This window comes from Malaclemys terrapin, chromosome 6, assembly GCF_027887155.1.
Source record: "Malaclemys terrapin pileata isolate rMalTer1 chromosome 6, rMalTer1.hap1, whole genome shotgun sequence".
Lineage (NCBI taxonomy): Eukaryota > Metazoa > Chordata > Testudines > Emydidae > Malaclemys > Malaclemys terrapin.
The window spans coordinates 16,904,549-16,916,687 of NC_071510.1; the positions used below are offsets into that span (position 1 = coordinate 16,904,549).

A 12,139-nucleotide genomic window follows, 5' to 3' on the forward strand; every position below is an offset into this window, starting at 1 on the left:
CTGTTTTAGCCAAACCTTTTAAGTCTGGCAAAGTTATAAGCAACTGAAAAGAGGGTCTTAAAATGGATAGCCTTAACTACAGGCATTGCTACCCGCTCAGCCTAGAATATTGGCAATTGTTTTTTATTTGGAAAACAAACCAAACATGACGACCACCTGAGTGCTGCATAATGTGCAACTTGCAACAGCAGTGTGAACATGCATCTTTATTCTGGCCAGTCCTGAACAAGTGCACAACTGCCCTCCCACACCCAGATGATTGGCAGGAGCAGTGCGGCAGGGTCGGGGGGGGGGAGAGGAGGAGTGCTCCCACAACCAGGTCCTGGAGCAACTACACAAATTACACCCACTTGCCTGCTCTCTTTCATCCCCTCTCCCGCAAGGTTCTGACCTTGAATATCCTTCCACAGCTTCAATCACAGAGGAACAGCAGAGTCACCTCTGTGTTTCTTTGGAGGGGAGCCAGAACTGGGGCAAAATGAGGCCATTCCTCCACCCAAGGTTTTCTGGCACATGCACAAACATGGCGGCCAGCCAGCATTTGGCACAAAGATGAAAAGAGAAGAGAAGGAAACAAGAAACTGAAACCAGGAACGTGAGTGAGAAGTTCTTCCCTTTTCCCCCAGGGCATGAATGGGAGGGTGAGCATCAGACAGAAGCATCCAATGACCGCTGAAGAGTTTCATCATTGCTATCGGAGTACTAGATCTAGAACAAGGAACCTCGGGGACTGAAGAGAATGCTGTTCTTGGGACTGCGTACCATGCAGTTCAATACAAATTCCAACACATACATGAGCCTAGCCTCCAGCTAAAATCCATTACAAAATCACCATTGACTTGAATGGCAGCCGGACTGAAACATACATTATTTAGGCCAGTGGTTCTCAACCAGGGGTCCAGGGCCCCCTGAGGGGCCGTGAGCAGGTTGCAGGGGATCTGCCAAGCAGGACCAATGTTAGACTCATTGGGCCCCATGGCAGAAAGCTTAAGTGCTGCTGTGCAGGGCTAAAGCCCAGGCCCGGCCCCGCCACCTGGGGCTGAAACCGAAGCCTGAGCAACTTAGCTTTGCGGGGCCCCCTGTGGTGTGGGGCCCCAGGCAACTGCCCTGGCTTTTATATGCAGAAAAACAGTTGTTGGGGCACTGGTGGGCCGTGGAGTTGTTATGGCATCTTCGGGGGAGCTGGGGATTAAGAAAGAAAAAGGCTGAGAACCCCTGATCTAGGCTACCATACAGACAAAGCAATTTGACACCACCCTTGCTTAGCACTGCATCAAACGCCTGAAGGAGAGAGCAGAGGCAGGTGATAATTAGTGCAAAATGAAACTTACCACACTTATAGACTTGTCAGCGCAAGGAAAAAAAACATGTGATTAGCAGCCAGAGTTTCCAGGTATCAGCCCAAATATTGGTCCCTGGATTCCTCTTGCCAACTCTATGGGCTAACTTCAGCTCTGGCATAAAGGGATGTGATTCCTTCAATGACAATGGGGTTTGCTTTTATGACCCAGACCTAAAACTACAGAGAAATTGCTGCAGGCAAATGATCAGACACACTTACCAGCTCCTAACATAACCGAGGGGTTGCTGGTATTAGTACAGCTGGTAATGGCAGCAATCACCACCGAACCATGGGTGAGCTCAAAGTCAGAGCCGTTATGAACAAACTTCACACGGTCACCGTGACGTTCCGGGGCGACATTGAATCCTTTGAAACCTTGCTATAAAGGGGGACAATCAAAACAAAGGGAGATGATGGTTAGCGTGTGAACTGGGAAAGGGAGACAGAATGGTACCAGAAAACAGCTGTATTTTAAAAGGGGAAGGAAAAGTGTTTGGTGACACACTGTGTGTTATAGGCCCCCTCGTGCCCAAGCCACAGAAGATGAGTGTGTAACAGCTTCAGCACAAGAAGTAGCAGCTCTTGCTTTTAAACTCGGGATGCTCCTGCTTCTGTCCCCAGCATGTCAACCAACATGGAGGCTGTCACATTTGCTTAATTGGGGCCAATCCTACCCTCTCATCCCTTGGTGATCTACAGCCTCTTGCAGTAGAACACAGGGTGGGATTTTGCACAGGAAGACACCAGAACTCCTTTACTCTGCTCCTGTGTCTCTTGGATCCCAGATCAGACTGTACATCAGTGCACAACATCAGGATCTAGGAAGCCACCCCACTCCCCGAGCCGGGTCACTCAGGTCAGACCTGGGATTTTGGCCCGAATGCCCAAGATTTCATACAATTAGCACTGAGTGGTCTGAAGTTTGTGTCAAGATCTAGCTGACTAGACAAAAGGTTGAGTCTTATAAAAAAGGGGAGAGAACTAGCTTCTCAATGCTACGGACTGGGATAGAAAGTCTGAATGGCATAGCAAACCTGGAGCGTTCAGCTGGATTTGAAAACCAGAGCATTCTTCATAAGTATTGGCTTTTACAGGGAATAAGCCTGAGCTGTAAAGTTTAGATCTGGATTCAGGTCTGAGATTCCCCAGAATTTAGGGGTGTTTAGACTTGGGTCCTAATCAAAATCCTAGACGCAGTTCTATTGATTGCTGTTTTTAACGGGATGGACTGCAAAAGGCATTTAGGATTTTTTTTTTTATTTTAGCTGGGCAAAAAGCACTTCTGGAAACCTGCAGTCTCAGACTGGTATGCCATTATCAGATTGAGTCAATACTGCAAACGCTTCACTAATGGGCCAGGAGCAGATCCATGGACTACCCATGACCCATAACCACCACTTTAGAATACTTATTCCTTAGCGTTATCTTCTAGGCTACCGTTGAAAATAACCAGGAAGCAACATTCATGCAAGGTCATTTGTACACAAAGTGTCCTGAACTGATTGACGCAGACCTGTTTGTCTAGTGACTAAGCACTACAGATAGCTTCTAGAAGACAAACATCTTTCCATTTGCAATGCCACGTGCCCTTACCTTGGCTCCCAGGCAGGTCTCAAAGTCCTTCTTCATTTCTGACACAGCTACTTTGTCCTGAGGTCTTTTGGGCCCACTACAGCAAGGCACGACGGTATGCAGATCCAGCTCCACAACCTGTTCAACGGGAGGAACAGGACTGCTCTAAGCTACTACCAAGGAATGAGCCAAATAATACAATATACATTGCTCTAAAGGACACTGGGTCCCAATGCAGCAATGCTCAACACAAGCAGTCCCGCTGACTAGTCATGCGCTTAAGCGCCTTACTGAATCCTAGACGGCATGAGAGAGTTGAAGGCACATTTAAGGGCAAAATTTCTCAAAGCCATTTGAAGCGAGTGACAAGCTCAGATACTGTTAGCTCCCAAGGAAAAAATTTCACAGCCCCCTCAAGTCCCCATTTCAAAATGGCACATAGGAGCCTAAGTCTCATTGACTTTCAAAATAAAGCCAATACGATACGTGTCGAAGTCACTTTTGAAAACAAACAGATTTGAGGTGGTTTGAAAATTTTACCCCCACCCTCAAGACAAATCCTAGCATCAGGAAGCATTCTGGGAAATCCTAGCACAGGGGTAGGACACAAGATCACGCAAGTAGCCTCTTGCTCACCATTTTGATAGTTGGTTTATAGATAAAGTTGTGCAATTAGAGAAAATTTACAAGATTTCAGAGAAGATCAAATCCCTTTAATCTTGCCTTGTTTGCTAATTATTAAGAGATATTTGGGGGCAAGTTCTGTCCTCATTTAAATCCATGCCACCCTATTATAAATCAACTGGGTTGAGATTGCTGGACAGCATTTCCCTCAAGTTTTCTGTGTGGTCATGAGGCTGCCTCAAATTCTGGCCTATACAGTCACGGAATGGACCAGGGCGTGCTTTGGGATGAGATTACAAAAATCAGAGTCCTGTTAATTTTTTCCTTGCTTTGTGAAAATTCCTCTTTAAAAAAGAGGAAACTGAGAACAACAAAAATAAATAAAATGAAAGAGAGGAGAGCGAAGGGGTGTACGTGTCGGAGAGAAATAAAGGAAGGAAGGTACAAGATTAAATGATGATCAGAACTCTACCTGGGTAAAATCTGGATCCTGAGTGGAGTTATTGAAATCTCTAAACATCCCCACAGCCACAAGGTAATTCTTTATGTGCTTAATTTTTTCTTCATCACGACCTAAAATGAAATCCAGAAATAGCTAAATAAGAACCAGTCAAGACAAAGAAATTGGGGCACTTTAAGTATGCAGAATGGGGCCTTGAATGGGATAGATCGTATTAGCATCAGCTTCATGTTTAACTAGAAAAGCCAGAAGAGAAAAGTCACTGGATCTTTGATAAGTTAACTGGGACTGTTACTTGCATTCCAAGGTTGGAGTTGAACTCTTAATGTTTTCTACGCAGAAAGTTTCACATGTTGGAGTTCATACGGGCTCAACCCCGAGACACACAGTAGTAGGGTTACCAGATAGCAACAGTGAAAAAATGGGATGGGGGTGGGGGGTAATAGGTGCCTATATAAGAAAAAAAATCCCCAAAAAACAGGCCTGTCCCTTTAAAAAGGGCATCTGGTCACCCTACACTGTAGCTCATATACATTATTTTAAATGGATTCTTTGCCGAGCCCAAGGTTAAGGTTTAGGAAGGTGCTAGGACCAAATGCATGGCACTATGGGTCTGATTCTGATCTCTCTCATACCAGTGAGATTCTGAAGTAACTCCATTCTGGTCAATGGAGTTACACCAGAGGCAGGCCCTGTACCACTAACTGTCAGAGCCCAGGTTTATAATCTGGATCTTCAAGTTCTGGTTTCTTTTTGCACTTACCCGTTTGGATCAGGTACCTGATGCTGACTTCATCGACTGGGAAGAAAGCTGCAGTTGCTCCATATTCGGGGCACATATTGGCAATGGTGGCTCGATCAGCAATTGACAGCTGGGCTACGCCAGGCCCAAAGAATTCCACAAACTTACCCACCACCCCGACCTGGCGAAGATGCTGTAATACATGAACCAACAAAGGTACTCAAACGCCATTGCTAATCCGCGGAATGCCGACTGCATTAGCCGTACGCACTAGAGACAGTTCGGGCCTATGGGGTTCTGCTCCAGACAAGAAGCCAGGCTTCCTCAAAGTTCTGGGCCATTTGGGACCAGGGTTTTGTTTGGTGTGTAACAGAGCTTCAAAACCCAATGCCAAACAGGCCATACGTACGCGATTCTGCTACCACTGCAGACAATGGCAAAAAATTCCTGTTAGCATCAATAGGAATAGGTTTGGGTCTCAAACGTGACCAGGACAACAATGAGGATTGTAAGAGCCCGTGCAGTGCCAGCTCTTCCTGTCCCATCCAATCAGATAGGTGGGGGGAGGGAAGGGAGCAGGACCGGATGCTGATTCCACCCCATCTCGGGTGCGGCTGATCAGCAGGCAAGAGGGAAGGAGCTGTAGAACTACTGCAGCCCAGGCCCAGCATGGTTGGGTCTCAGAAGATGAAATCAAGATGGCAGCCCCAGAGACGGGACTCCTAAGGCTGCTGTATACAACCGCTCTAAGATCACCCCATGAACACACATGCTGCACTATGGCCCATTATAAGAAATCCCAATGGCACAGATGTCGGTTACCTTGGTAACGGTGAGCACTATGTCTGTGGATGTTACCAGGGGATGAGGATTTCCCATTAACTTGTAACCAATCACTTTAGGAAGCACCATGCTGATTGGCTGGCCCAGCATCACCGCTTCTGCTTCAATGCCACCAACACCTGGATCCAATTGGCAAGACAAAAGCAGATTTATTTATTTTTTAGATGAGGCAATGCATGCTGAAAGTTAACTACCCAGTGAAATAATATTACTGCAAATAAGGGAAAAGAAGTCACCACACAGCAGGGCTTGGAGTGAGCTGGTCCTAGGGGATATTTCTTAGACGTTCTTACGCTGTTCCAAGCTTTTGTTTTTAAAAAAAAAAAAAAAAAAAAAAAAAGTTTCTAGCCCTTGGGGGTTCACTTTCATTTGGAAATTGAATCATGTTTAAACACAGTCAGGTTAGCGGACATGAGGCTGGCTGGTCAGTGCAGACAAGCACATGTTGGGCTCAACACAGGGATAGCTGGTCCTGAGTAAACACTAGTTGCAGAAGAGTTGGTCCATACCTGCTGAGCACAACTGAGCCTTCTCTACACTGTCCAGTCAGGGTTTTATTATTTTAGTACCTTCCACCTAGAACCCCAGTCATGGACCAGGACCCACTGTGCTAGGTACTGTACAAACACAGAACAAAAAGATGGCCCATGCCTCAAAGAGCTTAAATACAAGTGCAAGCCAAGAGTCAGCAGATGGATACAGGCAGATGGGGGAGTACCAGGAAACAGAAAGACGATATTGGTGCTAGGCACTGGTCACAGCCCACCAGCAGCCTGACCACTCTCAAGTTGTCAACTATTCGATTGTTTTTCAACTCTATTTGTAACAGTTTCCTTGTGAAGATGAGGCCATGGTTATAAAGAATCTTCCCAACGTAATAATTATTAATTATTTGTATTGAGCTAGCACTACAAACCCCAGTCACAGGCCAGGACCCAAAAACACAGAACAAAAAGACGGTCCCCATGCTCCAAAGAACTTACAATCCAAGTACCATGAGCTGATATAGTGCTGTATTACCAAGGCTGCAGATACAGAAACTCCTTATACAGATTTTAATCTATAGCACTATATAAAGTAGATACACATATTACGACTTACACTGTGTGTGACCGAAAACTTTATGAGCGTCTTTGTAAGCAATCAGCATTATTGTAAGCTCTTTGAGACCAGGACACTTTGTTCTGTGTTTGTACGGAGCCTAGCATGCTGGTTGATGGAATCCTGGTTAACGAAGGGACTCATAGGTGCTTTCACACTACACCTGAAGTATCACTGCAGTATTCCCCAGGTATTCTTTATACTAGGGATAGGGATGACTACAAAATACTTCGGCTAGACTATCTACTTATACAGATAAAATTGAAAGTTTCTATTGTCTACCATTGGCTAGGAACATATTTCTGTTTGCTATTCTGGCAAGCATTGTCCCATTATTGTCCAAGCAAAGAACATCTGGTATTAGAATACTGGCAAAGACTGATCAAACCTTGTTTTGATGTACTTCATCCCCTCTCATCAGTGTAGGCTTTGAATCAGAGTCTTTGATCCAGCACTGCTTTTACAGTTACTGTTGCCAGGTAAACATTTTCAAAAGCATCTAAGTGATTTTACACTCACGGGTCTCATTGAAAGCCAGTGAAACTTTCAATAGGACTTAGGTTCCCAAATCATTTAGATGCTCTTGAAAATTTTACATCCGTCTCCCTCACCACTATCCATAGACGTTTTAAACCCTCAGTAAAGAATATTTAAAAATAAAAGCACAAGCACATCCCCCTACGACCTGACACGTGACTGAAATGTGATTTGTCTATTACTCTTACAATCATTGGGTATGGAATAGGAAATCAGGTTACAAAATCCTGATTTATAGGGTCCTCTGAACTGTACACAAAGGAGTTTGTTGTACTTAGTCATTTTATTGTATATGTGATTTGATAGGAAGACAAGCCATAACCTAGCCAACCAGTTCATAAAACTTTAGTGCACTTACCCCAGCCCAGCACTCCCAGACCATCAATCATTGTAGTGTGCGAATCAGTGCCTACCAGGCTGTCCGGATAATAGTACCCATTCTGATCGAACACCACTCTTGCCAAGTATTCTAAATTCACCTGGTGGACAATTCCCGAGCCAGGAGGAATAATCTTCATGTTGTGGAAAGCTTGGGAACCCCACTGAAACACAATGAATCAGAGCCCCAAATATTAAATACACAATACACAGGAACAGTGAAAGGAGTGGATTCATCCGATCTTGCTACATGTAAAGAGGAGAAATTTTCCCCATACCTTTAAGAACTCAAATCTTTCTTTGTTCCTTTCAAACTCCAGCTCCTGATTCTTCTGCAAACTGTCTGACCTGCAAGTGAATAAATGAACAACAGAGCTACAAGTCTCCAACTGAATTTAGTGTGTGGTCTGATGTGTGCGTATGGTGAAAGAGAAAACAGAAGAGCACTTGTATCTCATAATGCCGATCAGTTTTATATGTTTCAAGCAAATGCAGCAGTGAGCTAAAGGCAAATGTTGAAAAGGGCTTAACAAGTCTTAACAGTAATACCTACCATCTGTCTCAAATGTTAATGTCTACATTCGGTATGGGATTAAGTTTGCAGTTTGCTAAAGTCTAGTCTACATCTTAAAGCAATGGGAAGTTTTCAAAACCTAAATTATACACAAGCTGCATAGCAGTAAAGGAAGCTGATGCCAATAATTGTGATTGAAGATATGCTAATACTGATCTGGAATATACACTACAGTTCAAGCCTGTACTTCTAAACAAATATACGAAGCAACTGTATATAAACAAAAAATCCCCAAGAAGTGATTCTTTTTGGATCAGGAACACGGCTATACTCTCTGAGCCACATAGCACCTTGTGGTCACTGTGTAAGAACTAAACAGCAATTATAGCTGGTCAGCAATTTTTGTATTTTTTGAGAAATTTGTCCATCTAAAATGGGATTTCATCAAAAACTACTTTTTGTGAAACACTACTTTTCCACTGAAAATATTGGGCTTTTGTAAAAACAAGAACCACAAATATTTCTATTTTTCAATTAAATTGACAAAAATGACATTTTTCACGGTCACAAAAAATTCCCACAGGAAAATATACTTTTCCCCCAACCAGCTCTCATAATAAATATAGATTCAAATTAAACGGAAGAGGAGTATATTTAAACAGATCAGTACCAACATGTACATATACTCCAGAGACCACCCTTCGGACATGTAATTCCAAACTGAAATCCGTTCCTGAACTTTTCTCAGTGATATTTTAAGACTGCAGTTTAAAAGTTAACGAGGAGCAGATCTCAGACAAATGATCCAAGTCAAGATCTGGGGGGGAAAATTGGACAAACTGCTGATCTTTTCAGTTAGCTGGGTCACTGCCAATGGAGATTTGTATCCATATGGCTTTTGAGGTTTAAAAGAAACCTGCTTTTCTAAGAATCACATGGAGGGAATATTTTACAAACAAATCAATCTGTCAAGAGGCTTATTTCCACAAATAGGATCAAAATCTTTTATTTAAAAACAAAACAAAACAAACAAACAAAAAAAAACCAATCTGAGATGGGACACTAGATGGGGAGGGCTCTGAGTTACTACAGAGAATTCTTTCCCAGGTACCTGCTGCGCCACATCGCAGGATGTAACTGCCATATTTGTGGTCAGGAAGGAATTTCCGCCCAGGTCAGATTGGCAGAGATCCAGGGGGTGGGGGGAGGAAGAGGGAGGGGTTGCCTTCTCTGCAGCATGGCTCACTTGCAGGTTTAAACTGGTGTAAATGGTGAATTCTCTGTAACTTGAAGTCTTTAAAAACATGATTTGAGAACTTCAGTAACTCAGCCAGAGGTTAGGGGTCTATTTCAGGAGCGGGTGGGTGAGGTTCTGTGGCCAGCAACGTAGAGGAGGTCAGACTAGATGATCATGATGGTCCCTTCTGACCTTCAAGTCGGAGAGCTCTTAGATTCTAAGATTCCCCCCCCCTCCCTTTTTGTATTGTTTTCATTCAAGTGGGCAGTTGTAATATTATTTCCTACAGAGAGTAACACATATGGAAGAAGTTACTGGGTAAGGCAACTGGAGTATGATGAATTGAAGGAGTTTGGAAAACAGAAGAGAACTAGGGGATGACATGAGAAAGCAGGACGATATCACACACTTCAGTTAGGAAATGCAGGAGAGTAGGTAGATTTCTAAGCTCCAGATACTGCAATGAATTCTGTGCAGATGGACCCCTATGCCTGTTCAGAGTCCCACGGATTTCAGCAAGGTTCTATACAGGTGCAAAGGAGCTCGCTAAAAGGAGATTAAGTATTCTAGTGTTTCCAGTTCGCTGTTCCTTCCTTCCCCCCTACATAAAACCAATGCTTTGTGCTTTTTCACCAAGGCAGCGATGAGCTAACAACCCCATTCTCAGAACTGTGCCAACACAGCCCACTGTAGTAAACAGTCTAACTTAATCAGTCTTTGGCCTCTATAATGCTAGGAGACAAATTCTCAGTTTGCATAACGCAGTGTAGCTTCAACGAACCTACGCTAATTAATACCAGCTGGCCCTGGCTTCCTAGCAAGCATGGAAAATAAAATCTGTTTTATTTCCTTACCTCCTGTTAAAATCCACCTGGATGGAATGATCAATTACTAGATCAGCAGGACAGATGGGATTAATTTTTTCAGGGTCTCCACCCAGTTTCTTCACAGCATCACGCATTGCAGCAAAGTCAACCACTGCAGGTACGCCCCTAAAATGAGAGAATTAAGCGAACTGAGGGGACAGAGCCCAGATCCTCAGGCATAGCCAGCCGATGCCACACTGCCAGTAGATTCCGACTCTAAAGCCAACATTGGAATCACCACTCCATTGCAACGGGACACAGAACTGGGGTGGCAGAAAGAACAAAGCCACATTTGGATTCATCAGTGCGGAAGACTTGAGTGGAAACTCATAAGGTGACAGAGGGAGGTGGTTGTGCACCTTAGGCGTTGGACTGGGAGACATGAGACCTGGATACAATCTCTGTGACCTCGGGCAAGTGACTCTTCCATGCTCTGTGCCTCTGCTTCCCATCTGTAATATGGGGATAATACTACCACTTTTCTCCTCCTATTAGCTGTATGTACAGTGCCTAGCCCAATGGAGATCTGATCATGGTTAGGCCTTCTAGGAACTAAAGAATTGTAGATCATGTTAGTATGAGTCGCTAGGAACATCATCGGCTTTTGACTTGCAAGCCAAACAAAGGTGACCCAGAACCCATGAGAGTGGGTGTGACTATGGAACCCCTGTGGGAGCGAACAGGCTGGCTTTCTGGAGTAGAACTGCACTGACCGAGGGAAGAACAACAAAGCCCCCACCCAAGTGTGCCAACAAGTTCTTGAACTTGACTTAAGAAATGTCCCCAAACCGACCACCCACATGCTTCACACTCCGTAAGTATTTCTGTTAGGCTGTTGGTCAGAAGTCACATTTTCACCTCTGGTGACAAGACTTTGTAACAGTCCTATAAACACGGCAACTCCAAGAACTGACATGGCAACAAACAACAGACCTTCCTCTGGGTTTACAGTAGTGTTTCATCAGAGCATCTGGAACCACTTATCAGTTGAACCCTCCTGTGCTGAAGTGAAATAGGTCAACCTTTCTTTATTTCCCAGGTGGACAGACTGAGGCACAATGGGTTAAGTGGTTTAATCCAAGGCAACACCGCTAGTCAGGATTAGAAACCAGGAATTCTGGCAGTCCGTGTCATGTTCTAACCATGAGACCATAACTTTCCATGTTTGCTTTTGCAGAGCAGATGGAAAGCTTGTGGCCCATCACAGATGGTACATTTTGGCATTTCCAAGGTTACCCTAACTGCCCCTGCCCATCAGGGGCATTTTATGGAGCACTCAGCACTTCACTTTTAGGCTGTTATTTTTGGGAAACATCCTCGCATAACAAAACATCTAATTCAGCAGGGTGCCGAGTGCACATAGTGTCCAGTGATGTGGCCATGGGCATTCAGGACCATTTAGGATTAGACTCCGAGTGTACTTCCTGAAATAGCAGCCCAGAAGAGAGAGACTGTTTTAGAGTTCAAAGTGCAACAAGCAAAGATGTTCTTCGCTGCAAGGGACTAAAAATAATCAGCCTATAATGTTATAGAAGACTTGTGTGTAAGAAAAATAGTGCAGCTTATTAAATACAACAGGATCAACACAGGGAACGGGGTAAGGGACTATGCTTTTCTTCTTTGCAATCCTAAATGTTTACAGACAGACAATACTCCAACCAACACAGCTCACGTTTATATTATGGCAGTTCCTGGGATCTAAGAAAATATGCATCTGAACGTAGTGAGTGTGATGTACAGTGGGTGCATTTCAATTTCCCCGCACTATATACAGCAAAGAAAGCAACTGATATTATGAGCTAACTGGTTGATACAGAAGAGAAGAAACCGGGCAGTTATTTTCAACATTACGGGAATTGAGGGAGTGACACCAGAACACATGCATTTATGTACCCAGAAGCACTCAAGGTGATGTAGGCCAGT

General features: G+C 44.1%; 1 protein-coding gene across 2 annotated transcripts in view; it reads right to left on the minus strand.

The window, feature by feature from the left end:
• Positions 1 to 12,139, minus strand: part of ACO1 (aconitase 1) — a 48,214-nt gene that overhangs the window by 14,753 nt on the left and 21,322 nt on the right. For both annotated transcript variants that reach the window (XM_054031695.1, XM_054031694.1), the window contains exons 4-11: positions 10,205 to 10,342; positions 7,878 to 7,947; positions 7,580 to 7,763; positions 5,563 to 5,702; positions 4,762 to 4,933; positions 4,011 to 4,111; positions 2,936 to 3,052; positions 1,562 to 1,721 (exon numbers count right to left, since the gene is read on the minus strand). In XM_054031695.1, coding sequence (XP_053887670.1) covers positions 1,562 to 1,721; positions 2,936 to 3,052; positions 4,011 to 4,111; positions 4,762 to 4,933; positions 5,563 to 5,702; positions 7,580 to 7,763; positions 7,878 to 7,947; positions 10,205 to 10,342 — 1,082 coding nt within the window. The remainder of the gene's footprint in view (positions 1 to 1,561; positions 1,722 to 2,935; positions 3,053 to 4,010; positions 4,112 to 4,761; positions 4,934 to 5,562; positions 5,703 to 7,579; positions 7,764 to 7,877; positions 7,948 to 10,204; positions 10,343 to 12,139) is intronic.